Genomic DNA, 27,656 nt, shown 5'->3' on the forward strand with positions numbered 1-27,656 from the left:
CAAAGACTTCCTTTATGATTTCATATTCACTGATTCTCCATGTCTATGTTCGATTTTGATATTCAGAAGTCATTTTTACTGTTGAGTTGAATTGAGATGCATTCTCCATATATAGACATCCATGAGACCTTGACTTCCAACAACTGATTCTCCATGTCTATGCTCTATAATTTTTGATATTTCACTAGTCATTTCTGCTTAAAAGGAACCTTGTAGGAAAACTTTTTAGTTTTTTTTTTTTTTGCTCAAACTAGACGCAACTTGCAATCATATGAATAGAAATAAGCACCGTTTACTGTAAAGAATTAATTGCAAACAAAACATGTGTCCATGTTCAGTATGTTGCAAGGAAAATCATTTATGAAGACATAAAGGCATATTACAATAATGGCTTCAAATAGTAACAACCATGGCATTGTATGTTAGATGTATATTATAATCTCCAATTAAAAGAATAGTGCAGATATATGTATTCATTGCTGTGGACTATCAATTGGTGGAACCGAAAACAACTTCACACATTGGCTTGGGAAGGATTTGTGACCACCTAACATTAGTTGTGTTTTTCACAAGTAACAAAAAGTTTTTTCAGCAGTTTAAATCTCATTTTCTCTATATGTTGATAAAATACTAAATTGATATCTTAGAATTCTCCATGATTACATGAAAACAATTAAAGCGGCACTCAAAAGGAAAATTTTCGATCAAACTCTTGGGTTTTTAAACTTTGATTTTCAGTTCATTGTAGTGAAATTAATATCAATGTATTTACGGTATTAATTGCCAATGACTTCACAAAGGTGGTGAAGAACTTCAACAAAGGTGTGATCCACTAAAAATCAATAAAAGGAGGTACCTTGAGTTCCCTAAAAGCCGCCTGGCATTCAAGACTGGATCTGGGAAGGCGTAGAGGGCTTATAAAAAGACTCACGGCAGATCATGTAATTGGAGACCCGTCTCCAAGAGTTGGTCTTTGGAACAATCTCATATATATGTAAGTATCTCTGATTTTGCAAATAGACAAGCAATTCAAAGAGTAAGCTGCGCAGAAACATAAACTGTGGGTGTGGGAAAGAGACATGCGGTTGGGGTTGGGTTATCTTTCTTCACCACAGGGTGACCACAGCACAGAAACGAGAATGCCGTTTTGGAGTATTAGAGTTTGAAACGCGCTCACACAAGTGGACGCGCGCATGCAATTGAAAATTAAGTGTAAAGGCATAAAACAATAAGCAGAAACCCAAAAAGCAGGAAGAGTGGGCCGCCTCTGAGTCTCTGACTTCCACTACCACATTCCGAACCAATAAACAAATGAAAAGCTACAACCCCAATCAAATGACCTCCACAAACTCATTGTTCACTTGTATTCTTCAATTCAATGATCTCACCCTTTATTTTTCTTTGCCTTTACTTTCTTTTCCTTTACATAAATAAAAGGATGTGCCAGTCCTATACAACATACAGAAACAGGAACAAAAGCCCCTTTATCCAGTTCTGCTAAATTCAGCTCCTTTAACAACAAAGCACCTCTAAACTAATCTGAATTTCCGCTAAATTTAGCACCTGTTCCTGTTCCTAACCCGCATTTAATTATAATACTTGAATTATTACAGCAATATATTCTACTCCAATGGTCCCTAATCATTTGGTAGCCTACATCATTCTGCTTGTATCTGGCCCAGCATTGCCTGTCCTTCCTTGATGGGTCACTTCCTTTCCTTTCTCTTTTTCTTTGTGTATTTTTTTTAAGCTTTTTCTCAACACCAGCACAGCACAGCACAGCACAGCAATGTGGCTCTTCTAGCTTACATTATCTTCATCCTCTTTGTAAATTGAAGTTATCATTCCCAACTTGGCTGGGGACGTTTGATACCATAATTCTTGTGGAGATGGCTTCTCTCTCTCTTTACCTAAAAGTTCCTCCAAATGTTGGTGTCCAATAATCAGCTGTAGTCTCGTTAGCAACTGGGAAGGTGCTCGAAATTGGCACCAAGCAAAGTCCTCGGCTCCTTAGGTCTTGTTTGGACCCTTCTGTGTCCTTCAGTTTTTCAGAAGTCTGCAAAATGGATAAATGCTTCCTAAGTTATTCTGAGAAGTGGAATCCTAAAGTAAAATTATGCTTGTTTCCTTCGGTACGACTGCTTGTACTGACTGAAGAATAGTAGAAAACTATTGTACCTGTTGTGGTTGAATGGGAGCCCCATTTTTCATATATGGAGTGCTTAAAACCTGAAATCAAACCCAGAAAAGAGAATAAATATATTAGGCTAGTCAACACATCCATGTCTACCAGCTAGGGTTTTCCCATCAATTGATTAACTGTTTCAACAACAAGATGATAGTGGAACCTACACTGACTTGATCATGGAGGAACTTGATGTACTCGATGGCCTCATGGAGAACTGATGCAGTATCAGTCTGGAACAAGCATATGAATCAAATTAGCCCAATTATGCATTTACTAATTCATATTGAAAAGATTTTGAAAATTCTTCAATGAAAAAGCAAAGGAAAAATCCAAAAACTTACCTTTCCGAAAGGGGAAACCAATTGCTGGAGTGCAGTGATTCGGTCCCCTAGCTTCTCTTTACGGACCTGATAACAAAGCTACAACTTGTCATCCGTTTCTTTCAAGAAAAACAATTCATAATTATTACAAAGGGAAGGATTGAAGCTCTCTCTAATAAAAACCTTCATTGAATCTATATTTTACCTTAAAAGTTGGTAATGGCGATGGTGTTTCAATTCGAGGCCTTTTGAATGCAGGTTCAGCGCTGCTCTTCTTCAACACTGATCCCGAGTCTCGAACTTCCTCGGTATTGAGCTGGAATTCGAATATATAAAGAACAATTCAGTTTCAGAAACCCTAGTCGAACTCATATCCTATCTAGCTATCATTATATTTACCTTTGTGGTGAGCTTGGAACAATTGGGCTTCTCTTCAAATGTTGGTGTGAGAAACTGCGACTGCGGTGAAGGAAAAAAGCTCGCTCTGATATCATTTAGAGCCGCCGCAGAGGCATTCCAGAAGGGTGTATTGTTGGTGAAGTGCAAATGACTATTAGGTTGCTGCTTAGGCAATGAGGGTTTCATATAGGGAGAGTATTTAGGCCAGGAAGGCGATAATTCATTCATGCTTGTCCGGTAATTCGCCATAGATGAATAGTTCATTGACCGGTTATCAAAAAGATACTGCTGGGGTTGAGGATCAGGTTCATATAAACCTTGCAACAATGTGGAAGGGTAGCCATATGAAGCTGAACCCATGGGAAAGCCTGAAGAGAAGCCTTGGCAAGTCACTGTACTGTCGCCGGAGCTATTGATAGAATTTAAACGCTGCTGGTCTAATGCAAAACCCTGATTCATGGGCTTAAGCGCGCATATGGATGAATCTTCACCGCCAGTGGAAAAGTTCTTCGGACTCCAATCCTTCTGAATTTGAGGAGAATCCATCCCATTCAACCTCGAACTCATGTCATCTTGGAGCATGGAATGATAATTGCTCTCAGCTCTGCCGCTACCACGACTGGAAAAAACAAAAAAGATAAAGAGAACATAAGAGAAACCGATTGGTAAGCAAAATATTATGTAGTGCTTTTTTTCTGGTAAAAGGAATTTAATTGATTAAGTTGACCAAAAACAAATCTCAAATATCTAACTTTTTTCATTGCCCGTCCACAAAGTATTGACTCTTAGAACTTTTGAGATTTAAATTTCAACGAATTCAAAAAAGAATAGTAGTAAATCATCATAACTAATTAGGCTGCTATGCACCAAATGGAATTAAAACAGTTAGGCGCAGCTCCAAGCTTACATCAAAGCTGGATTCCAATCCGTTGTCGTCGACGATGACGAAAGGCCAAAACCCATCATTTGCAAAGTTGATTCCATCAACATGCTGCTACCGCCGCTGGCGGAATCCGGCTGCTGGGGTTTCTGAATATCTTGGAAAACTATGGAGCTATCGGAAACCGAAGCGGACTCCTCACACGACCTTGCCTTGATGTCCACCATCTCAGTCGGCCACCCAAAGCTTCCCGTATCATTCAGCGCCGTGGAGCACGGTGATGGCCCTCCGATGAAGGAGTTCCTCGCCGGATTCCACCATGTTCCGCCGCATACCCCCGTCTGAAATTCATCTGCCATAGTTAAACCTTAAAGATACAACACCTTTGATTTCTCTATATGGGAATCTCCCTTTCTCTTTCTCCTCCTCCTCCTTCTTCTTCTTCTTCTTCTTCCTCTTCTGGTTTCTCTATCCCTATCTTTGAGTTAGGTTTATAAGAAAGCAGCTCAAGACTTGGGGTCTTATTTATATATACAACGGTTTGAGGGTACGGACGGTGGAAACTACCGGAATCAGGTTGACATTTCAAGGGATGATTGGACAAATGAGAGCCCATTTTGAATCCAATTCTCTTTTTCTTTTTTTCTTTGATTTCATTTTTTTATTTTTATTTTTTATTTTAGAAATTCTTTGTTCTCTTTACCTTTTATTTATTTATTATTTATTTGTGAGCATTCGTGTTCCTTACGAACAAAGCGAAGTGATATGATGAAGGTTCTTGATCTGGCTGCCACGTCACAGTTGCATGGAAATAGCGTACCTCTATGTATAAAGGGTTAATTTACTAATGCCGATTAATTAATTAAAGAAATGGATAATTACGAGAGTTTATAATCGAAGACCGTAGAGAGTAGGTCAATGCGCGTGAGAGTCACTCGAAGGACATGTGAATTAGTAGAAGGTGAGTGCAAGTATGTGGTAAATTCCCAAGGTATTCCCCAACCTTATCTCACCACCCCATCTTTCTTTCCTTCTACAATTTTGTACCACAAGCTAATGATGAAACCCTTTTTCTTTCTTCCTTTTTTTTTTCTTTTTTTAAAAAATAACATCTTTAGGTATTATTTTAAAATAGGGGACAAAAAACATTTCACAAATTCACAATATTTTTAGAAAATAAAATCATTTCCATAAATGACCACTTCAAAAATTCATGATTTGTTTTGTGGAAGGACAACATTATAATTTGACAAAATAGATGGTATTCATCACAAATTCTTTGAAGATACCACTTGTTAAATTTTTTAAGAAAGGGAATAAAAAATCAAAATCAAAAGTTTTATTGGAATGAAATATGTAATTTTATTATAAGTTCCTCATATTAAAAAAAATTTACATTTATTATTATAGATATTAAAAAAAGAAAGAAAGATATCTTAAATGAATGGACCAAGGAAAAAAAAGGTTCATTTAGTCATATTTTCTATTTTTTAAAAAAAATATTTTTTATTATTTAATTTGAAAACAGTTTTTTTTATAAAAAAAATATGATAAAATGGACTCATATTTAAAAAAAAAAATTGATAAAAACAATTTCTATTTATTATCTAAAAATTTGTTCTTTATTTTACTTTATTTTTAAAACTTTTTTTCAAATAACAATAATTAAACTACGTTATAAAATTTTAAAAATAATTTTTTATTTTTTAAAATAAAAAATTACTTTTAAATCATTCAACCAAACAAACTCTTAAACTTTATCTGATGAAATAGATTTGAGACAAAGTGAGCAATCTATCTACAAAATGAAATACCCAAAATTGGGGCTAATAGGTTTCCCAAATTTGAGGAATGAGTACCCTCATGTTATGATGAAACATAGATATTTTTTTTTTTATTTCAAAGTTCAAGTTAACAAAAGAATTGAAAGAGAGAACATAGGAGAAAAGCCTTCATAGTTGCCAAGAAAATTGAAATTTAGGTTGTTATGCCTTTTCGTTCACGTGGATATTTACAAGGTTGGATTGAATGGTGCCACAATCCACATGGCCTAGGCAGAAAGTTAATTAGGCACCCAAAATCCATATGCCCTTTCTCAAGTTTCTAATAGTGCTAAGAGCACGCATTCTCCATATAGCACCTCCCATTGGGATTAAATCAGAATAATAGTTCACAATGGCCACACCACACATTCAATGTTAGAAAGCACTTGCACAAGAATGGAAGCTTCAGTATACCAATACGGTTCTGGAATAGACAAATGATTGGAATTGGCTTAAGAAAAAGCTTCTGCTCCCATTTTTTTCATGCTTGTTCTGCACGTACCACTGAGATGGAGTCCACTCCATCCATGAATGAATTTTAGCATTTGCACTTAACATGTTAGGAGGCAATGAATGGGAAGAAGAAGATTTTTAACTTTGTTGTAGTCTAGCGAAACCGCACAGTTGACCCAACAATTTGGTGCTCGTTTGTCGCCAAAAAGCGTAGGAAATTTCCTAGTTGGGTTCGTATGTTGTGAACCGAATTATCACCTTTGTGAAAACAACTACAAACATTTGATGATGTTCACATAAACTCGACTCATCATGTAAGAGTTGATTATTCAGAAACAAGGGGACGAAGTTAGGAGTATGAAAGGGGGGCGGCGGAGTCGCCACATTCGTTGCTGCAAGCTCACTTGACATTGATGCCTCTTGGTTGTCGATTCGGCTCATTGAAGAATTATGCCATTGTTTCAAGTATATTGGCATTTTCTTGTTCGTATGAAGGTTGACATGTGATTTAATTTTCTTCCTGTCATCAGACCTATGGACCACCACCATTACTTGACGGCATTGCAAGGGTTCACACCCACAGCCCACAACCATGAAGAAAACCTTCATCATGGACAATTAAAGCCAGCCATCCTTTTCCATACAGGCAACATTATTTCCCAATGTGGATATCAGCTGTCCAAATATGTAAATACGTCGAGGATGATGATGATGATGATGATCCGCCCAATAAGTATAATTCTTTCTAATTCAATTCTACATTCTACATTTTGGTGTGTATGTAGTATATACAAAAGATGCGACGTGATGCTTGCGAGGAGAGCGAATGGTAATGAGTCAACGTGGGACCGAAGAGGCATGCGCTCGCGTGCCACGACACCTGGGGCCGAAGAGTCAAACCCAGATTGTGACCTCTTTCTACATCCCCATCATTGCCCTTTCTCATTTTTCTCAGCCATCCTTCCTCAAAATTTTAACCTCCAATTTTCCAGTTGTCCAATCAGATCTATTGATCCCTTTCAAATTATGTGAATATGTGAAGGAGAGCGCGTGTGAGAAAGGTTGAGAACTTGAGGGAGAGGTAGAGGTAGAGGGAGAGGGATTGACCTCAGAACTCAAAAGAGAGGTAAGACACAGCGGTCGCTTTCCAGTTGATGCAAAAGGGTATTTCATTAGGTGACACCCATCCACTCCTTTGGATTTTCTACTTGTCTTCTTATGCGCTGTGGAATGTTCTCTCTCTCCCCAAATTCACCATTTTGGCCCTCAATACCCTTACGTCATACCCCATGACTCCCACCAAACTTAATTGAGTTGTTCATCAATCTTAGTCTTAATCAATATCCAAATTAGTATATACATTTTTTTTTTTTTTAGTTATTGATTACCCCCACTTGCACACGTTTTCACTGGATCACCCAAATTCCACACGTGTTCTCCCACTTAATTTTAAGAAATTATATTCTTGTAAAATAGAGCTAAAATCATTTTCTTGTTTCCAATTATACCATGGAGTATAAGGTTTAAAAAAATGCTTACAAATAATATTTAGTGATGTCACATTGAGGTCAGCTTGAGGTGTAGAAGATGACAAAATAGGACCGGGTCCCTACAAAGTGGTGACCCACTAGAGTACCACGGATCACGTGGCACGTGGAAATGGCCCATACAAATAATCACAATTATAATTCAGTGAAAAATATAATAAAATAATAATAATAATAATAATAATGCAAAGAAAGACGAAGACGACACACGAGTATGTGTGTGGCCATGGGTTGACTCGGGGGTCGGCGTGCAAACGAGTGTCTCCTATGGCTCATATGTTTTTTGTCAATTAGTCAACCCAAAACTCACTAAATTCCACCACAGACGTTGACCATTTCCTTTTAAAAAAAAAAAAAAAATTTAAATAACCAATTCTCCAAATCTGCATACCACGTACATTTACTTGTAGATGTGTTTCACGAAAATGTTTCTGGGCGTTCCCTTTAAATTATTATTATTATATTATGCTATGATTAGCTGAGTAATGCTGTAACCCAATTGGTGGGTTGAAGTTGATTTCTTGCCTAGGCGTGTGGAATTGAAACACGACTCCGTGCCCAAAATGTCACAAATCGGTGCAATTTCAGTCTTATGACATGAGCTATCTTTTTAATTGTTTAAAAATAATACTAATTTTTCTACGCGTCAATAGTCTTTTATAATTAAATTCCAATTCAATGTCAAAACTGAAAAAGAAACGTGAAGAACCTTTTTTGGTTTTTTTTGTTTTTTGACAGATTCATACTAAAGTTTTACCCTCGTTGACCAATTAATTTCACTAAACATATGATCATTAGCTAAACGTCAGAAGGCAGCTATGAGAATGTTTGTCCTCTGAAGTACCAAAGGGTTAGGTTGAGATTTTTTCAAAAAAAATTAAAAAAAGAAAAAAGTCAGCTAGCATCGATGTTGTCACCAATGGTAGCATAAGATTTTCATATTACTAAATTTGGATCAAGCCACCATGGTTTAAAATGTTAAAAAATAAGGATTGAGTTATCAAGGATTTGTTATTTTATTTAGAGGATCAAGAAATGGTCAAGTGTCAAGCATTCAATATTATATAAATGTTCACGCTCAATAAAAAAATTAATTAAAAACAAAATTAAAGCTCCCAACTTTGCCTTTTTATCAAACCGTCCTATCCGATCCTACCAATTCAGATGGTTTTATTATTAATGTCTATGTCAGAGTTTGGTTGCTTAAATCCTTGTAATGCTCACCTACTCTTTTCTGAACACACAGAAACGTCTTTTTAGAATTAGGGTTTGCTCCCTCTATGGCCATTTCTCCTTGGATTGACTTGTGTGGATTGAACTTTGAACTCATCTTCCACCAAAGGGAAAGTCCCTTCAATTCCGGAGAATGACAAAATATTAATCATTGGCTTTGTGGACTTATGAAATGTCACCAAAAAATTTTAGTCTTCCTTGGTGGGGTTGACACGGATAATTGACCCATGTTGAAAGCTACATTTCCTTGAGCCATCATTGAGTCTCTCAAATTTCATGATCCCCTCTAAAATTGAATTTAGGACATTGATTGAATTATGGGTCATTCATTGTCCCATGTTTGTCTACATAAATTCTTGTAAATACTAAAGTTCTTGTGATGTTGAATTTAGGGTATTGATTGTTGAAAATAATTTTGGTAAAATAACATGTCACATGTTCCTAGATTTGCTCATTATGAGAATGACCAAAATTCTCTAGATCAAGAATACAAGCGATGTAAAATTTTGAATTTATGAATGTTATGCCATCATACTTGTAGCCCAAGAAATAAACAAAATAAAAAGAAGGGTCAATTGTATTCTAATTGATCTAAGGACTTTCAATGGGGTTATATAAAGTGGTATTGTATTAGGTTTCATGATGGTAAGATGGAGTTGAGAGGAGGGTTGGACCTACTCTTTCTCTATCTTTTCTCTCTTGCCATAATTGCTAAAGAAAGAAAACCCCATACTCAAATTTGTATGTCCACACACATTTTCCCCCTTTTGCCCCTTACCTTGGATCACTTTTTCCCCAAGCCTCACCTTTATGGAAAGGGTAATTAGAATTTTCACAACACTAGAGGAATGGTGTGATTCCTTGAGGGAGGACACTCAAAAAAAAAAAAAAAAAAAAAATTTCTTCTTCCACACTTGGAAATTCAAGCAGAGAAATCATTCTTGAGGCCTCCTCAAATGGGTGGTGAGTGATTCCCACAGTGGGTGAGTAGATGAGTAAATATTTGGCCTCTCTTCACACTTGGCCCAATTGGGTGAACAAGTTGAAGGGTTAAGTGACTTATCCAACGATAATCATATGAAACAATATGCTTTGGACTATGTGAGATTAGGCCATTTGAGAATTGGTAGCATAGATTAGATGTAATCTCCTCATTTATGTTTCTGATTTAAGTCAAACAGAGGTGAGCTAAGCTGTTATCCTTTAAGACTACAATGTTGCTTGACTCCAAGAACAACATTCCAAAAAACCCACCAGAGAGGTTAAACTGCTCTTCTTAATTCACTAGGGATTTTGAGGGTATTAGGAACATTAATAGATGTGTAGAATAATAAATTGAAATGACCTTAGGCTATATCCACAGAAGAAGACATCAAGGAAGGGCTAGACCATATTTTAAGAATCCAACCCAACCGGTTAGACCTTTGAATTAGCTAAGGTTTTTGCCTATTTTTAAGGATTGTCCCAATTAAAAACCTATTCATGCGGTGACCAGGTTTGAGAACCAGTCCATTAATTATTTTTAATTTTATATTTTATTTCAAAATTTCATCATGAAAGACGTTTTGCTCTAACTGTAGATCCGAAACTCGAAATTTAGAACTCAACAAATTGAAACGATATTTAGGTTTTTTTATATTATGAAAATTAGTAAATTATTAGAAAAATAACTTTTAAAAATTGAATTTATTTTGTTGCTATTTTGAATTATTTTTAGATGTATTTTTAATTTTTTATCATTATTTTAAATTCTAATAATATATAAATTATATATTTATGATGTTATACGAATTTTAAAATTGAATAAATTCTGAAGAAAAGAAAGTAACAAATTTGGTATAATAATGGAAATAAAAAAAATTCCAGTCTTTTTATTTTAAATAAAATAATGAGATCTTTGTATTTTAAGATGTAAAAATAATGTAAATCATAACTTTTTAAAAAATATATATCTTTTTAATAAATATTTATAAAAGTCTACTATCAAATATATTTTTTTATTTATGTTACTTTCATTTTTATTTTTATTTAAAAAAAAATTATAAATCTGTTTTAAAAAAATATTGATCATTCCAACATTTTTATGTAATAAAAATTGTGATAACACTGTGGACATTTGGCACCATCTTGTTTAAAAGAATTTGTCCATTTTTTTTATTTAGACGTTTAATTATATTCCTCCACCCTAAAAAAAAAAAAAAGACTAGAAATTCTTTCCATATCATTTATATTTTATAATAAGCCAGCTATAAACTTCATGAAAATTTTGAGAAAATTGAAAATTGGAAACTTGGAGCCCAAATAGCTATGAAAAACTAAGCAGAAATTAAGACCAGCAACGGTGTAAGGATAAGCCTAACCAAACAACATTCTAATTTGGACAAAATTCCATGTTTGGGAAAAGAAAATTTCACATCATCTCTTTTTTCCTTTTCTTACTGGAAGATGCAAATTCCAGTGAGTAGTGCTCATGAATTGGAAAACCACAAGCTTGTCTACCATATTGATGGAGTCTACTTTGAATATTTCTGCAGTCAAATGTTTGACAAGCCAATCCCTTCTCCCCATATCAATGCTTATCTTCCTGATATCTTCAACATCAATTCCCTTCCCTTTCTCCCTTGGAATCTAACTCTATCATACTAAGGAATATACATATAATGAAGTCATTTCCATGAGGGTATAAATCCTCAACTGTCCACAAGCTAGAAGACTAGCTAGAGAACAGTCTTCTAAGAAAATCGTAGTTTAAAAAGTGACCCTACACAAATAAATAAGGGTTTCATAGCCAACCTTCTTCCTTACTTTGTGCATATAATTTAGAACAAACTGGTTTTGTTTAACTGCTGACTTGATATTATATATGGGAATGGGTTGATCACCTTAATTTACTCTCCTAAAATATGGCTGTTTGAGGGACTGAATTGTCGTTGACGTATCTCATCAGGCATTTTCCTGATCTTTGTTGAACTGGACTTTCATGGACTTAGTGATGTAATGGGCACCTAATCTTGTAGCCATTCGAATGGAAAATAAAATAGCGAATTCGTCAATGCCTTGAACCATTTTAGTCTTGGTTCCTTTTGAAGATTCGGCGTGTTTCATTGCCTACGAGTCAATTGTGGAGAAGAAAATGAGGGTCAGTGAGAGCGACTGAATACGTGATTACGTGAGTAGGAAGGCGTTAGATATATGCTTAACAAAAAACTTAGCCAAGGACTGAGCTCATAGGAAGTTCTGTAAAGAGTATTTTTCTCCATGTCAAATGAGAATTTTCACAGATTCCAGGCAAACAGGTTTGGTGGAAAGTAAAAGAGAAAAGCTTTTGCAGACTGTAATATTGGAGAAGTTGAGAAGAGAATAAGCTTCTGACAGACTCTCCCACTCCATGATTTTAGTCAATTAAGGTGCTTCTTTTTTCAGTATGGTTATTAGATAGCTCAGATTGGAACAAATGATGGGAGTGGGATGTGTGTGACATGCCTAGAGGAAGCGGAACCATGGAGCATTATTGACATTGAAAAATAAATATCATCATCGGAATCTGAGACCGGGGGTGATTGTTCAAATCTGATAGGATGTAATCATTATTTAATGGTTTAAGATTTTAGTATCTTACGCTATCTAACAGGCCTTTGATTCCTTCTCAAACCAGGACCACTAGAAAACCCAGAGACAAAAAATCTTCAAAAGTAGCAGGAAAAAACAAGTAGAAAGATTTGAAAGTAACCCTTAAAAGAGGGTCATTTTCCCTGATTGTAAACCTCCTTCCTACGCACTCGCATTCCAAAATTTGTGCCTTGTGGCCCAAACTAGAGAATTTGGGCACTCCCACCATCCTAAGTCTAAATGGAGTCTAGGCCCAGCCTTGGACCAGCCTGGGTTTGATCCGAAGGTCTGAATCTGGCCTCTCATTCTCAAGCCCAATTTGTTGACCCTCCACCCTCAACATCACCTTTTGTAGTCTCCCTCAACTTGATCCAAAGGGCCGAGTCATGTTTGCTGAGAAGAAATGGAAATAGAGAATTCTTTTTTATTGAAATGTGGTTTGCGGAGGAGGTTGCTTGTATTGTTAGAAAGTTTAAGCAAATGAGGTTTTGTTTAGAAAGTATTTTTTAAAACAGTTTTAAAAAACAATTTTTAAATTTTTTTGTATGATATATTTTATAAAACAAAAATTCCTTTGAAATTTTGAAATATTTTCAACTTGTTTTTACGTTTTTAAATATATTATAAAAATAAAATTTTCCATTTAATTCTTTATTTTTATTCACTCTCTATACTTAAATAATTATTTTCAAAACATTTTTTAGAATACAAGTGCAAATAACTGAAAATAATAAAAACATATTATCATAATACAATTTTTTTAAAAAAAAAATTAGAAGTAAAAAATTATTTCCTGTTTTTAATTATTAAGTGTGTTTTCTATTTTTTTTTTTTATAATTCTGAATAAAAAAAAAAAAATTGACAGGCCTAGGGTTGGGCCTAGATTGTCAATTAACTGATTGCCCGCTATATAAGATGCGGTTTTTCTTTTGGGCAGAAAATGGATTCAAACTTGAAAAAGGGAAGGAATCTGAGCTAGTAAGCGAACGCTTTGCGCTGGTCCTAGATGGTTTACCAGACAAGCAAACCACCATAGAGGGCATTCAAAAAAATTTTCAGAGGATGGCTTCTTCTCATGTTGTAACTTATACTCAATCCCCTTTTTGTTAATCAACTGTTGTGTAAAGCTCAATCCGTCGCAACGTGGTGGACAGCAATTGGCAACCAGTCATTTGGCACGGATATCTACCTACATGCGAGAGGCCCCCTCCCACAAACCAAGCTTAAATGCACTGCCTTCAACTAATACTGATCCTGTATTTAATTTTCCGACACAAAGCCGTTAGTAATAGAGAGAAAAGAAAAAGAAAGAGAGAACCACTCTTCTTTCTTGAAAAAAATTTGGCGTTTCTTTTAATAATGTACATGTGTCCTCAAGTCAAAAAGATTATTTTTAGAATTGTTACGACCTATTGAATCCAAAACGTTTATGTATAAACAAAGCTCATAATATAAGAGATAATAAGAACATAACCGGCCGTCCCTGAGTGACTGAGAGAGATAGTCCTAAGCGACCGAGGTGGAGGTTGTCTGAATATATGCACCTCGGCTTCCCTTATAAATACTTATTCTTTTGGTGAGCTTATAGCTAAAAAGAATAAAAAGAGTGAGGGCAAAAGATAAAAAGTTTTTCCAGAGATTCAAAAGATTAAAGGGAAAAGGGGAACCAAGGTTGCTTCCAATCCCTAATTGCTTAAAAACAAAGGGAAAGGGTTCCTTTATAAAAAGGTAGGACCATTTGTCTCTTTCTTTCACGTGGTTTGGAACTGAGTGTGGAAACCCAGAGGCAAGAGTGTTGGTACTTTTCTCCCCATCACTGCATCTTTCTCCTACTGAAATTGCCTCCGTGGCTGGGCCACTATAGTTTTATCCAAGAGTCTTAATATCAGACCATACTCTAGGACCCATCAGCTCAACCCCACTATTTTTCACCTTTGAGGCACCATCATTCTCACTTACCAAGCAAGACACCATCTTTCACTCTAACCAACTAGTGAGGCCAAATTTCTTAAGATTCCTTTCCACTCGCCTCAGAGTGCTAAAAAGTAAACATTTCCATCATACCAGTTTTTCTTTTTGGTGCCCAGATGACAACAAATTCCTGTGCTTACATAAATGCATTTCCTCATTTTCATTATTATTGCTTCACACCCATTACCCTCGCCATGTGGCTAAGATTTGAGAGGCCTGGATTTTTCTAGTACGTATTGAAGAGTTATCCTGAAAGATTTCGGTCTGATTATGAATAAAAACCAGTTTCCCTTCTCTGAGGCTGTGCCTTGAGGATATGTAGTGGTGGCCTCCTTCCATGATTGCTGTCAGAGAGAAGAGAATAACAGAGTTGATTGATCTATGATGGCTTACTTTGGATCCAATTATTATGAGGCTGAGCCTGGTATCTACCTTCCAACCCCTTACGGTGGTGGTTATGATTTTGCTCCCAGCCACCACGCCTTAGCCCCTTACTCTTCCTATGAATTCAACGAGCCCAGCTTTTTCCAGTATGGTCCTAATCCTTTTGTCGGTGCTTATGATCCCGCCCCAAATCGGTCGACAATTTCTTACTCTGTCTCGACCGTCAGCCAGTCAGAGCTGGTTGTGTATGACCCTACTCCTTATGGCGGTGGCTATGATCCTTTCCACACCCAATTCACAGTCTCTTACAATAAGTCGGGGTTCAATGAGCCAGATTTTGAAGAGTATGATCCAACACCTTACGGCGGTGGGTATGATATTGCTCAAACCTATGGGAAACCCCTTCCCCCATCTGATGAAATATGCTATCCCCGTGATGCGCCGCAGGCCATTGCCCCATCTTTGGATCCATTGCCTGGTGGGAAAAAGGAGGAGGATCATGAATCTGCATCAGAACCACAGAAAGGCAGCCAACCGTCCAAGGCTAGTGAAGAAGAGCAAGAGCAGCAGTCGCATGGTGGCACAGAAGATGTGCTGAACAGGGGATATGAAAATGGCCATGGAAGCAATCTTGGGGAGCCTCTGGGATCTAGCCAGAGTGGAGAAATAGAGGGGAATTCCTACGATGATTACTATCCTTGGACCGGTTATGAATATGACTACGGAAATGTAAGAAGTGACAAACACGAGAATGAGAAGCAAGTGCCTCAAGATCCATGGGGATACAGCCCAGAAGCAATGGACTTTTGTGAGAGTATTTTTGGTCATTGGCCCTGCCTGTACAAGCAGAAAAGGTACGGACATCAAGGAACCACGAATGAAGAAAGAAGCAGCAACCAGTGGAAGGGAACTGAAGATTTTATCTTTGGAAGTTCATATCCTTACACCCATCAAAAGGATGAGGGAGGCAGCCATGGGGATGCCATCTATGGCTATGAAAGGCATTATCAGGAGCAACCTCATTATCCACAGGTTGAGAATGAAGAGAATTCATGGTTGAAGAAATCCAGCATATTTTGAACACTGCAGCATACTTGATCTCTGCTTTATTTCAATTTCCATTACCAATTGTTGTAAGTCACGCAATAATTCTTCAGATTTATTCAAGAACCGTCTATAGTTTTCATGAATAACATCAAAAGCACTGAATTATATAACCGATAGAACATGTCATGTTTCAGAAAATTTCCAGTTTGTTCAAACAGTTGATGGGAAATGCAAAGAATTTGGTCAGGGGAGATCCCCACATTGCGTCATAAAATGCGCATCAATTATTAGACTTTACGATTGTGGCCAAACTTAGTGATGAAAATTTGTCTGCAACTGGCTCTATTTGCGTTGGGTCTAGTTGTCTTCTTATCCTTCATAACACAATTGCTAAGTGGTAGACCAAATTAAACAAATCAATACATAGGAAGAATTTAAAAACATCAGTTTGGTGATGGTAAGTTGGTAACACAATGCCTAGTAATCTCATCAATCATTTAATATTTTGAATGGGCTGGTTCACATCAAGCAAAATATCCTTCCTCCCTCTAGACTGTTTAACAATATATACAATCCAAGAAAGCCACATTATATGTACATTAATGGTTATAAATTAATAGAATAAAAAATAAAGCCATCAATATTGGGAATTTTGTTACAATAAATAATTTAACAATCCTAAGAGCATCTTGTCAATATCATATATTTTCAAGGATAAAAATATTTACTTTAATGAAATATCGGTAATTTGATTCTATAAATATATTGGGAAATATCAATCAAAATTTTAATAAAAAAAATATTAATAGGATGAAAAGTGATCAAAACTTGTAGAAATATTAGTGAAAATTTTAAAAAATAATAGAAATAATAATATACATATTGAAATTGATTTATTGAAGAAACCGGTACACTCATGATATAATTTATGATATTTAGCAATAATATCATGTGTGTGAATAAAAAAAATATGAATTTCATACGTGTACCCTCATATTAATTTATAATAAATATTTTATATTAATAAATATCAATAATTTATACATATTATACTGTAATGATTCAATTTAGTCCTAAAATAAAGATCAATGCAGTTTCATAATTTTATTAGATAAATAAATCTTATCTTATTGGAGATAATATTAACACCATTATAGAGTTTTGTTAGTGTTGATTGTAAGAACAAACATGTCATGCATAAGCATCTCGATCCTATTCATCGTCTCACCATAGAAATCATCTTTTATTGTTGGATCAAGTCCATATTGAAAGTGGATGAAATCTAGCTATTGTGATACTTTTCAGTAATTGTCAAAAGTTGCTTAAAATGTAAGAAAGGTTCTCCTAATTCAAGTGAGAGACATATTTTAAAACAGAAGAACAAGTGCAACATAGAATTCTAAAGAGAGGGGGCATCAATGGGGTTGCCCCTTTTTTTCTCTTTTTGTTTGAGGTTGTTAAAGTTTTTTTAAATTTAATTCCATCATAATATAAGGACCAATCATGACAGACCAGGCCTATGAGGTTCAAAATTAATCATTTTCCTTTTTTTCAAACACATGGAGGGGGTAAAATGAAGCTCATGACTCTGCATTTACACTTGGAATTCCCTTTGGAATGTTCCTCAGATTGTGGGATGCTGCCCCTGATTTTACAAACCCAACCCCAACCCAATTCATCCTACATATACATATTTGTAATGAAATTAACTCTAGTTTAAAATTGATGATTATTATTCATAATTAAGGCATGAAAAAATGTGATTTTAATTACTTGAGAATGCCCCCTAATGCTTCAACATCACCTTCTGTAACAGTATTGCCGTATAATTAACACCCCAATTAATTTATTTTTTTGTCACAATAAATCACTATTTATCATAATGTAAGAGCACCCATTAGTACTATAGTCTCTATGGATCAAAGGTACAAATAATTTTTTTTTTTAATTTTATAAGATATTTGAATAAATTTAATGTATAAGGGATTGGAAAGACATGAACCTAAGATTTACTACTTCGGGTTGGTGGAAAAAAACAATAGGAGGGACAGAAAAGAAGGTGGGAAGGAGTTGGCAAGGCAGGCCCAAGAAAATAAAAGGCAGAAGACACTCCAATCAACACATGTACGACCATATCATTAGGGAAGGGCAAGGAGTCATGAAAATGATTATGTATTGTTTCGTATTATAATAACTTCAATTATTAAAATACAGCATTAGCTTTTGTGGCCTTTGATTTCTCTGCTGTCCTCACCCTGGGTTTATGGGACTTTCAATTACGTTAATACCCTTGATTGGGTTCATACTGGATTGGGCACTATTGGACAGCTTACATCCTCCACTCTAATCATATCATTATAAAATTTATTTTTAAACTAATTTTTGTGACATTTACCTTCGGAATTAAGGTAGCGATTCACGATCATTCTGATCTGTTTCTTGTCTATTTCATTGATGGAAATTGATAAAATAATAATAATAATAATAATAATAATAATAATTCAGGAAATAGAGAGCAACAAGAGCATAATTCTGGGGTCCGAGGTATTTAATTCTAATCCTCTTTGTCCATGTTAGTGTGCGATTAAAGAAGGAGTAGAAGATTGAGGAGGGTATAACATCCACCGTTGGATGAGGTGTGGGCCCGGCCAATCAGGTTGTTCTTCTTTTATTAGTCATTCCTTGGCCTCGGCTGAGTGGTGTGAGCCGTTTCTTTCTGACACGATTCGTCCCTGGCCCTCTCCCTGTTCTCCACCACATCCAGTTGCCTCATGCCAGGTCAGCATATGCAAATTTAGTGAATCACCCCTCTGTGAAGAATTTTTAATGTCTATCCTTAATAATGGAATCCGAGATTTAAATATTTCTCATAAAAAAATTAATTTTTTCTTATCATATTTAGTTATTTATTTTGAAATATATATATTCTTATACTATATTTGGGTTGGGTCTGAGAAATGTAAAAAAATAATTATAATAATAATAAAAAGTTTAATTTAATAAATTATTTCATTTCTTTAAATTCATTTTTCTTATTTCTTATAACAAGATTAAATAATTATAAAATATATAAATTTAATATATTTTTTTATAGTAAAATCTATGAGAAAATCATTTTTCTTTAACATTATTTTTTTTCTCAATATTTTTCAAAACCAAATATAATCTTAATAAATGCACTATTTCTAAAATTATATTTGGTTTCTAAAATTAACTTTTTATTATTAAATACCTTGAAAAAAAATAACAAAAATTAAGGACAAAAAGAGAGAAATATTAACCATTTTCCTCTTATTTTCCTTTTTCTTTAAAAAAAGAGTGATGAAAGTTTTCCAAAAATACATTTATTAGATAATTTAATTTTTTTTTTACCTTTCCTTTTTTAGGAATAACTAAATAAAATCAAAATTATATAATTCTTCTTTATAACTTAAACAAAATTTTCCTGTGCCTTAAGGAGTTCTTATTTATTTGAAAATTTAAAAATAATAGCCACAATAATTAGTAATTACTAGGCTGTCTCCGTAATCGAATATTTTTCATTATAAAGACTCTATCATATTAATAATGATAAATGTATTTTTCCATTTTATAGAAAAAATATATAAACTATCATTAAATCTTATGAAGGGTTCTTGTGAAAATAAATTATTATATTTATTTATTTTTTTAAACAGCCTCTTAAATGCAACGCTAGATGATCCAAAAAATAATTTTTATTTTATAAAAATTATCAAGCAATATATTGTGACAATAAATAGAGTAATTTAATGGGAAATTGGCATGGAATACAGATAAGAAAAATTGACATGGAGGTTATTTTGGTAATATCATAAACCAAAAAAGAAAAAACAAATCATTATTTTTACCTAAAACCAAAAATATCAGGAAGGGTAGTGTGGTCTATTCAACTTTGCCAACTCATTTTTAAACAGTCCCTTTCTGAGCCCAGTGTGTCACTGCAAAACCTGAGCAGCAGCCACCAGCCAGATCAGCCATGGATTCTCTGCTGCTTCTTCTTCTGCACCATCGTCACAGACCCTTCGCAATGTCTTCGATGCTCACCATTTCTGCAATTCTCGTTCTTCTCCCGTTCACCAACTCGTACTCCATACAGGACCTCCTCCGAAGCAGAGGCTTGCCAGCAGGGCTCTTCCCGAACAACGTGAAATCCTACAATCTGGACCAGAGGGGGCGTTTGGAGGTGTACTTGGAGGGACCCTGCATGGCCAAGTTCGAGAACAGAGTCTACTTTGAGAGGGTGGTCACGGCCAATCTCAGTTACGGTGGGCTCATCGGAGTGGAGGGTCTGACTCAGGAGGAGCTATTTCTATGGCTTCCGGTTAAGGACATCATTGTCGACGATCCCAATTCCGGTCTCATTTTGTTTGACATTGGTCTTGCTCATAAGCAGCTTTCTCTTTCTCTCTTTGAAGATCCTCCTGTTTGTAAACCTCAAGGTACTTTTTCTCTCCAGTTTTTCAATTTTTGGCCTCTGATTTTGTTCTGGGTCTGAGCCTCCATGCTTGTTTGTTGCATTGTTTACTGGGTCTCCTCTTTTTTCCGTTTGGTTGTTGAGAAACTAGAGAAAAAGTAAAGAGAAAAAAAAACTGAGACTTATATTGGAAACTGGAATTAGCTCGCGTACAATTGTTTGCTGAATTGGGTAGCCATGAACAAACTTAACCTTTTAATAATGTTTTCTTTCCCCTTAGTTTTATGTGCAGTCAAACAGAGGATTACTGAGTTTCAATTTTATAACTTCGAGTCTTGTGTGGAATCGTTAATTTTCAATTGCGTTTCTCAAGTGAATCCAAGGGTTTCCTGAAATTTAACCGTGAAATTAAATATATCATGCAGGGGTTTTGGAGATCAGCGGGAGGAAGAATAAGGAGTTCCAAACCCAGAGATGAGATGAAAGACGAACTCCACCCTTTGAGATGATTTCCTTTCTTTTTCTTTTTGGACCTTCGTGTTTTTTTTTTTGGAAAAGAAAAAGTTGGATTAAGGTTCTTAGATGCTATTAGACCTGTAAAAAAAAAAAAAAAAAAAATTAAAAATTGGGTATAAGATTTGGGAATCATAAGAGAAATTTTTTTCCAAGTTCTTAATTCATACAGATATGAAAAGAAAAAAAAAAACGAATCTTAAGTGATTGTGTTCATCACTTAATCTACTTATCTCTGAGGATTGTTTTAATTTAATAAAGCTTCTTTTCCCCAATAAGGGAATGAAGTTTGGGTTTTGTGTGATCCAGATTCTCATGTAAATGAAGTTGAATTGAGACACCTTTCTGCCAGCAAATTAAAATTATGATAAGGTTGTATCTTTTCTTTTTCTTTTTCTTTTTTTTTTTGTGGCAGAAATAGGCAAAAACTGAACTGATATTTTGGTGCCATCAATTATTTTGCAAAATTGGGAAAAAAATAGAGGAGATTCTTTATGAAGTAAGCCCAACCTTTTCTAATAATTGATTTGGACAACTCAGGCTGCAAATGCTTAACCCAGAGTGGTAGGGCATAATTGAGATCCCAACTCCAGTCAAGGCCGGGTTATGTTCTGGTCCTTAGCATAGGACAACCATATTGGACTGAATGGCTTGGCCTATGTGGACCCATATGTCTGTGCTGTCCCTGTAAGCCTGATTCCATTCTATCTAGGACTCCTTATTATTTATCTAAGTCTTCCACAATTACCTTACTTTAATACACCTCGCCAACTTGAGTCCAGTCGGGTCTGTTCTGGGGTTGGGCAGCTTGTGGAAGCCACAGACATGGGGTTTTCTTGGGCTCCTCCCGTAGGTTTTTTTGAAGGGTATTGGAGGTTGTGTTTTGGGTTCAGATTGGCTACTGTTTTTTTAACTTTTCACACAGCGGAAGTTAACCAGGTGTGTACCTCAGTTGAAGGTCATGGGTGGTTTTGGATTACAGTGGGATTTTGCTCACTGGGCTGTAGGCCCCCTTTCACTTTACGTTTGTTTTGTGGGGTTCATTTATTTACCTTTCCTTGGGTCATGGAAAAATCTTTATTCTATAGACCTGCAGGATGGTGAGGTTATTTATATATTTATTCCATCTTCTTGTCAAAGGAACATTGTGCATCTCATGTATTCTGTAATGCTTTGCCAACTAAGCTTTGTCACAGATTTTCCCAACAAATTTGTAAACAAAAAGACCAGTGAATGACCTGTTAGCAATTAGCAGTAGGAGAAACCTGCCCATATATGAAAAGTTGCAAGCTTTTGAATTGATTGAGTGAGTTTCTGTAGTCTTTTACCCTCAAGCTCCAGTGGGCAAGGAGTTGAAATGGTTTTCTCCATGCATTAGATTCCATTAAATGCAGAAATGTCATATAATTTCTCACTTATCAGACCCATTGGTATAACTTCAAAGTAGAGAAATAGCCGGCAGCTGTAGTCAGAAATAGACTAACCTAGACTAATCAAGAGAGAATGAATTATCAATGATGCTTATATGCCTTTAATAATCTCCTGCAGCAACTCCCTGGTTTCTGCAGCTGCAAAGGTCTCACCATAAATTCCCTGAAACCATGTTACATGTGTCAATTCAAGCTTACGAAAACTGATCAAAGCATGAAGAAAGTAGTTCTTCTCCTAGCTCACCTCCACGCATGCGGTAATAAGAATTGCTCCTTTGGAGGTAGTAACAGAGGTATCTGTAAATTCAAAGCCAAGAAAGTTCATGGCTTCTACCAGTTTTGTGAAGCTGCTCCTCTTTTTCTGAATTACTATCTTCAACCAGAATTTATTCCCATCTATATGAGTCACTTGAACATCTTCCTGCAATGATCAATACCACAAAAAACACTAATCATTATGAAAAAAATCTATACGTTTTACAAACTAATAGTATGCAGAACCATATGGAATATATAACCTCGATTCCACATTTGTTCATCTCTTCTGCAGCATCAATGGTTTCGCTCCTCTCCTTTGCTTCCTCTTCAGAGGATGCTTCCATTTCAAGAAGCTGGTCACTGAGGTCCTTCACATTCTTCTGAAGTTCCTTAATGTAAGTGATGGCATCCTCAATAATGGTGGCTTTATTCATCTAAAACCGGACGACGAACCAAAATTAAAAAATAATGAAAAAAGTAACGTCTGTTAAATTGAATGAAGAGAAATTCAGGAACTTGAAAGGTTCTGGGTGGTCACATTTGTGATGATAGGGACTAACGCCCGCAGAGCAAGAAGCCTATCACTGAGTTTCTGCCTCCTCCGCCTCTCCGCTTGAAGGTTCTTAGATTTGTATTCCCTTTCTTGCCCTCTCATTCTCATCCTTTCTCTGCCACTGCCTCCTCCTTCACTTACGCATGATCCATCTGGGGCACAGTCCGCATATTCCATTGTGGAGATTGGTCACTGTCAGTGTTAGAAAAATGAGAAAGCAGAGAGCTCCTGAACTGGCACATATATATAATAAGTAGGAGATGGGGGTGATTGGTTATGAAACTGCACCTCACAAGACCAACACTTGTTCTGGAGAGAGAGAGAGAGAGAGAGAGAGAGAGAGAGAATTTTCATGGCGAGGGGTTGTTGAGCTTCCGTACAGCCTCACAATGATCAGTTCAGTTGGCGTGAGTTCCAATTGGGCAATTCAGTTCAGTTCTCACTTGTTGGAATCCTAGTAGCTCAACTCATAACATAATGGCTCCACTGCACCAATCTTCATCGTTAATCCATGGATGTGGAGTCCTTGCACGGCTGGGATTAGATCACAGGGTTATTGGTATCTAATATCAACCATCCATTTCCGGGTGCTGAAAAAAAGAGCTGCTTAGTGACTCTTCATATAGAAACTGAAAAGTATGTTGGCGGTTAGGACTATTGACTGGAAAGTACAAGAGAGTTGTTAGGCCATGGTGTCTTCTAGCTAAAGTACAGTTTGATTCTTTAAGAGTGGGAAAAATTTACATGCTAATTTGGTAAAAATTTAAAAATTCAAATTCCCATTGTATGCAAACAATTTATTGGGATATAAATTTTAAAATGTTTCAAACACTCCATGTCCAAAAAAATATGGGCCATAATATGATTTACGGTCAAGATTATAATTTTGGATCAAATTAAGAGCTTGTTTAGTCATATGATTTAAAAATAATTTTATATTTTTAAAAACAAAATCCCATTTTTAAATATTTATGATATTTGTTTTATCGTTATTTTTTGAAAACAACTTTTAAAAACAAAATAATTTATAGAGAATAAGTATAAATTATTTTCATTCATTTTTAAAAATAAAATAAAAACATAAATCTGTTTCATCATATTTTTTAAACTTATTTTTTAAAATAAATTTTAAAAAATATAGTTAAATGGAACTCTAATTTTTTAATCGATTAAAATATAGGTTTTAGATATGATTTAAAGTTATTATTCAAAATAATTTTTTTTATTAGTTTAAAAATCATATTTTTAGACGACCTTTTGATAATAATTTAGATATTTTGAAATAAAAATTATAATTTTAAAATACAATTTTAAATTTGTACTAATTTAATTAATATTAAAATAGGCTCAACCATATTTTGCCATTTTGGCAAGGCCATATAATATTTTTTTTCCTTAAAAATTAAAATGTAGGAAAATCTAGTCTGAAAAATTAGTTTTAAAGATGGAGCGAAATTATTATTCCAAAACCCTAAGTCGTAACCAGTAAGCAGCCTAAAACCCTTCTTCCCAAGAAGAAACAGCGAGGCCGAATCACAAACGCTGTCCAGACTAAACGATGTCGTTTCTCTCGCGCCGACTCTACCGCGCCTTCTCCACTTCCACAGCTGCAACAGCCCAGGCCACCGGCAACCTTGAATCCGTATTCAAGGACATCTACCGTGAACGCAACCTCAAAAGACTAGTCCAGAAGTTTAAGAAGTCCTCCGAGCTAGACCGGTTTCGAACCAAAACCGGCATCTACGAAGAGACGGTTCGCCGACTCGCCTCGGCCAAGCGCTTCAGATGGATCGAAGAAATCCTCGAAGAGCAGAAGAAGTACAAAGACATTTCCAGAGAAGGCTTTGCGGTTCGGCTTATCTCTCTTTATGGGAAATCAGGTATGTTCGACCATGCGTTCAAGGTGTTCGATGAAATGCCGGACCAGAAATGCGAGCGCTCCGTGTTGTCGTTCAATGCCCTTCTTGGGGCTTGCGTTAATTCTAAGAAGTTCGATAAGGTTGAGGGGTTTTTTAGTGAATTGCCGTCAAAGTTGTCGGTTGAACCAGACTTAGTTTCATACAATATTGTGATTAAGGGGTTATGTGATATGGGCTCCATGGACTCCGCTGTTGGTATGCTAGATGAAATGGAGAAGAAGAGTTTGGAGCCGGATTTGATAACGTTTAATACCCTTTTAAATAGGTATTATACGAGCGGTCGTTTTCTAGATGGAGAGAAGATCTGGGGTCGAATGGAAAAGAAGAACATTCTCCCTGATATTAGGAGTTACAATGCAAAGTTGGTTGGATTGGTATCAGAGAAGAGAATGTTGGAAGGGATTGGCCTAGTTGAAGAAATGCAGACTAAGGGTATTAAGCCTGATGGGTATAGTTTCAATGCTTTGATCAAAGGCTTTTGTAATGATGGGAAGGTGGACGAGGCTACTAATTGGTATGGAAAAATGAGAGAAAATGATTGTTCACCTGATAAATTAACTTTTGCAACACTTGTTCCCCTTTACTGTGAGAAGGGCTATTTTGATCAGGCTTTTGAGCTGTGTAGGGAGATCTTCAACAGGAAGTGCCTAGTTGATGAGGTGTTATTGCAGAATGCAGTTGATGGATTGGTTAAGGGAGGTAAAGTTGTGGAGGCAAAGAAACTTGTGCAGCTGGGGAATTCAAATAGCTACCGTCGTTATAACCTGAAAATTCCCACAGACAAGTAGTGGAATCACTCTGTTATTCTTATTTCAGTATGTGTTCTAGTTCCTTTATGATTGTTCAACTATTTTTCTTATTTAAGGCAAGATTCTTATAGAGCTTGAGGGCTGAATAAGTACTTGAGTTTTGGTCAGAAAATGCTTTAATCAGGTACTAACAACCATTTTTGTGTTCACTCTTATTTTTGAATTTCTTGTGGCAATTAACTAGATACCTTTTCTTGCTGGTGATCTCACTGATTATTTGTTTTTAATTTAATTTTCAAATTTGTTAATAGGCATACCGGTGACATTTGGTCTTAAATTTTGATATTGAACAATTCAACTAAGAATGCTTTCATTAGCTCAATAGTTGGAAATGTAGCATGTCATTATGTTATATGTTTATGTTTTCACTAAATAACTTTGTTATATTGTTAATATATGTTGCATGGTATCATTTCATTTTCTTATATGTTTATGTATCTCACTAAATAACTTTGTTAGATTGTTATATATGTTGCATGGTGTCATTTTATTCAGTTGACAGTATTTAAGGTTTTCTCTAGATTTTGCATGCGTAACTTATAAATTTTGATGTCTAGCTCAAGAAGATTGAAAAGAAAAGCACTTGTAATCCTTATAATTTATGGTACATGCTTTGTGCATATTTTAAGCTTAGTGAAGGTTGAAAACTCAAGGACTGAGTTTAGTTTGGTAACTAGATTCACTTTAACTGAAGTTGAAATCCTTATATAATAAAACATGATGTTTCAGTTTCAATGTTCAGTAGATTCTACGAACATAATTCTGATTTCCTGGATGACTAGATATAAACTTCTTGATGATTTCTTTAAATTATCTAATGTAATAGGTGATGGCTGGTATTAACAAGATAAAGGGGACAACCTGAGTAAAAATGTGAAATATATGACAGAACCCCTAAAGAAATTAGGGGAAAAAATTAAGGGTAATGTAGGGAAAAGAGCAAAAGAATAAACAGAACCACCTATCACCTAGTACTATACATCACCCAATGCTCAATTCTTCAATAAAATCCAAAAATGATCTATTAGGATTCATATTATACATAGACAATATCATTTTTTGTAAGTTTTCAAACTGAAATTTTATAGGTCTTTTACTCTCACCACAAACCTAAAGTCATGCTTAAAGAGGCTGCAGCTGACACCTGTCTCCAGATTCCCATGAACTTACTGGGCCATTTAACCAGTTATTGCTTCAAAGTCTTGCAGAAGATCTATTGAATCAAAAAAGAACAAGATGAATCAGAAGATGATCCACACTCTTCCCATCCCTGTTGTGCATATTACATCAATTTGGGATGCTCCTTCCTCTTTTCACTAAGTTGTCAATAGTAATGAGATTTGCCCAATTTACTGTCTACATAGAAGAAGCCACTTTGGGACCCTGAATTTCTCTTACAGGGAAGCCAACAACACTATATTCCCTCTCCTTGTAAAAGGACCTAATAAGAATGTTTTATTCAAAGGCATTCTCAGAATGATATCATCCTCCTTTTTCAGGCTCACCTGAATGTGTGCAAAAATGAAACAACCTCCTCCAGCTTTCAGCCATGGAAGAGTCTAGTAAATCTTGGAACCCGAAAGCTACCTGCATTCCCTTGGGCCCAAGTCCAACTTCTATATTTTTATGCTTTCTGGATCAGTTGGAAAGAGTATAGAGAAGTTGCAAAGAAATTTCCTGTAGGGTAGGCTAGAGAAGAAGACTTGCTGAGGTAATGGGAAAATAATTTGTTGCCCAAAGTAGGGGGTTGGGTTAGGTATCAGGTATTAGGAAAAGATGAACAAGGAAAATTCTGACACATCTTATTGGAGGCTTTTGTGCAAAAATATCTCAGTCCTAAGTTTATTGTAAAGGGTTTTCTTACCTGCTTTTGATAGGAGAATA

At 35.5% G+C, this 27,656-nt stretch overlaps 5 protein-coding genes across 6 annotated transcripts; 3 read left to right on the top strand and 2 right to left on the bottom strand.

Annotated features, from left to right (window-relative positions):
* Window positions 1-1,304: 1,304 nt before the first annotated feature.
* On the bottom strand, window positions 1,305-4,333 carry LOC117923014 (transcription factor bHLH112-like). Of its 2 annotated transcripts, none has more exons than XM_034841275.1 (7): window positions 3,815-4,333; window positions 2,908-3,526; window positions 2,714-2,824; window positions 2,530-2,595; window positions 2,359-2,418; window positions 2,179-2,229; window positions 1,305-2,056 (listed from the first exon to the last, which is right to left on the bottom strand). In XM_034841275.1, exons 1-7 carry the CDS (start codon window positions 4,144-4,146, stop codon window positions 1,907-1,909), a joined length of 1,389 nt encoding a protein of 462 aa, XP_034697166.1. In that variant the 5' UTR covers window positions 4,147-4,333; the 3' UTR covers window positions 1,305-1,906. The 2 variants fall into 2 exon arrangements, with proteins under 2 accessions (XP_034697166.1, XP_034697165.1); XM_034841274.1 differs by having other exon boundaries at window positions 2,353-2,418.
* A 10,108-nt stretch (window positions 4,334-14,441) lies between these two features.
* On the top strand, window positions 14,442-16,060 carry LOC117922953 (uncharacterized protein At5g39570). The gene has a single exon (XM_034841189.1). It carries the CDS (start codon window positions 14,806-14,808, stop codon window positions 15,886-15,888), a length of 1,083 nt encoding a protein of 360 aa, XP_034697080.1. The 5' UTR covers window positions 14,442-14,805; the 3' UTR covers window positions 15,889-16,060.
* A 3,756-nt stretch (window positions 16,061-19,816) lies between these two features.
* LOC117923403 lies at window positions 19,817-21,168 on the top strand. Its single transcript, XM_034841667.1, has 2 exons — window positions 19,817-20,315; window positions 20,716-21,168. The coding sequence occupies exons 1-2, from the start codon at window positions 19,853-19,855 to the stop codon at window positions 20,766-20,768; spliced, it is 516 nt and encodes a 171-aa protein (XP_034697558.1). The 5' UTR covers window positions 19,817-19,852; the 3' UTR covers window positions 20,769-21,168.
* A 1,156-nt stretch (window positions 21,169-22,324) lies between these two features.
* Window positions 22,325-23,221, bottom strand: LOC117923183 (transcription factor DYT1). Its single transcript, XM_034841416.1, has 4 exons — window positions 23,030-23,221; window positions 22,752-22,925; window positions 22,478-22,654; window positions 22,325-22,396 (listed from the first exon to the last, which is right to left on the bottom strand). Exons 1-4 carry the CDS (start codon window positions 23,219-23,221, stop codon window positions 22,325-22,327), a joined length of 615 nt encoding a protein of 204 aa, XP_034697307.1.
* A 1,286-nt stretch (window positions 23,222-24,507) lies between these two features.
* On the top strand, window positions 24,508-25,976 carry LOC117922964 (pentatricopeptide repeat-containing protein At3g13160, mitochondrial-like). The gene has a single exon (XM_034841206.1). It carries the CDS (start codon window positions 24,603-24,605, stop codon window positions 25,749-25,751), a length of 1,149 nt encoding a protein of 382 aa, XP_034697097.1. The 5' UTR covers window positions 24,508-24,602; the 3' UTR covers window positions 25,752-25,976.
* Window positions 25,977-27,656: the final 1,680 nt, after the last annotated feature.

The sequence above is a fragment of the Vitis riparia genome, chromosome 10 (assembly GCF_004353265.1).
Source record: "Vitis riparia cultivar Riparia Gloire de Montpellier isolate 1030 chromosome 10, EGFV_Vit.rip_1.0, whole genome shotgun sequence".
NCBI lineage: Eukaryota > Viridiplantae > Streptophyta > Magnoliopsida > Vitales > Vitaceae > Vitis > Vitis riparia.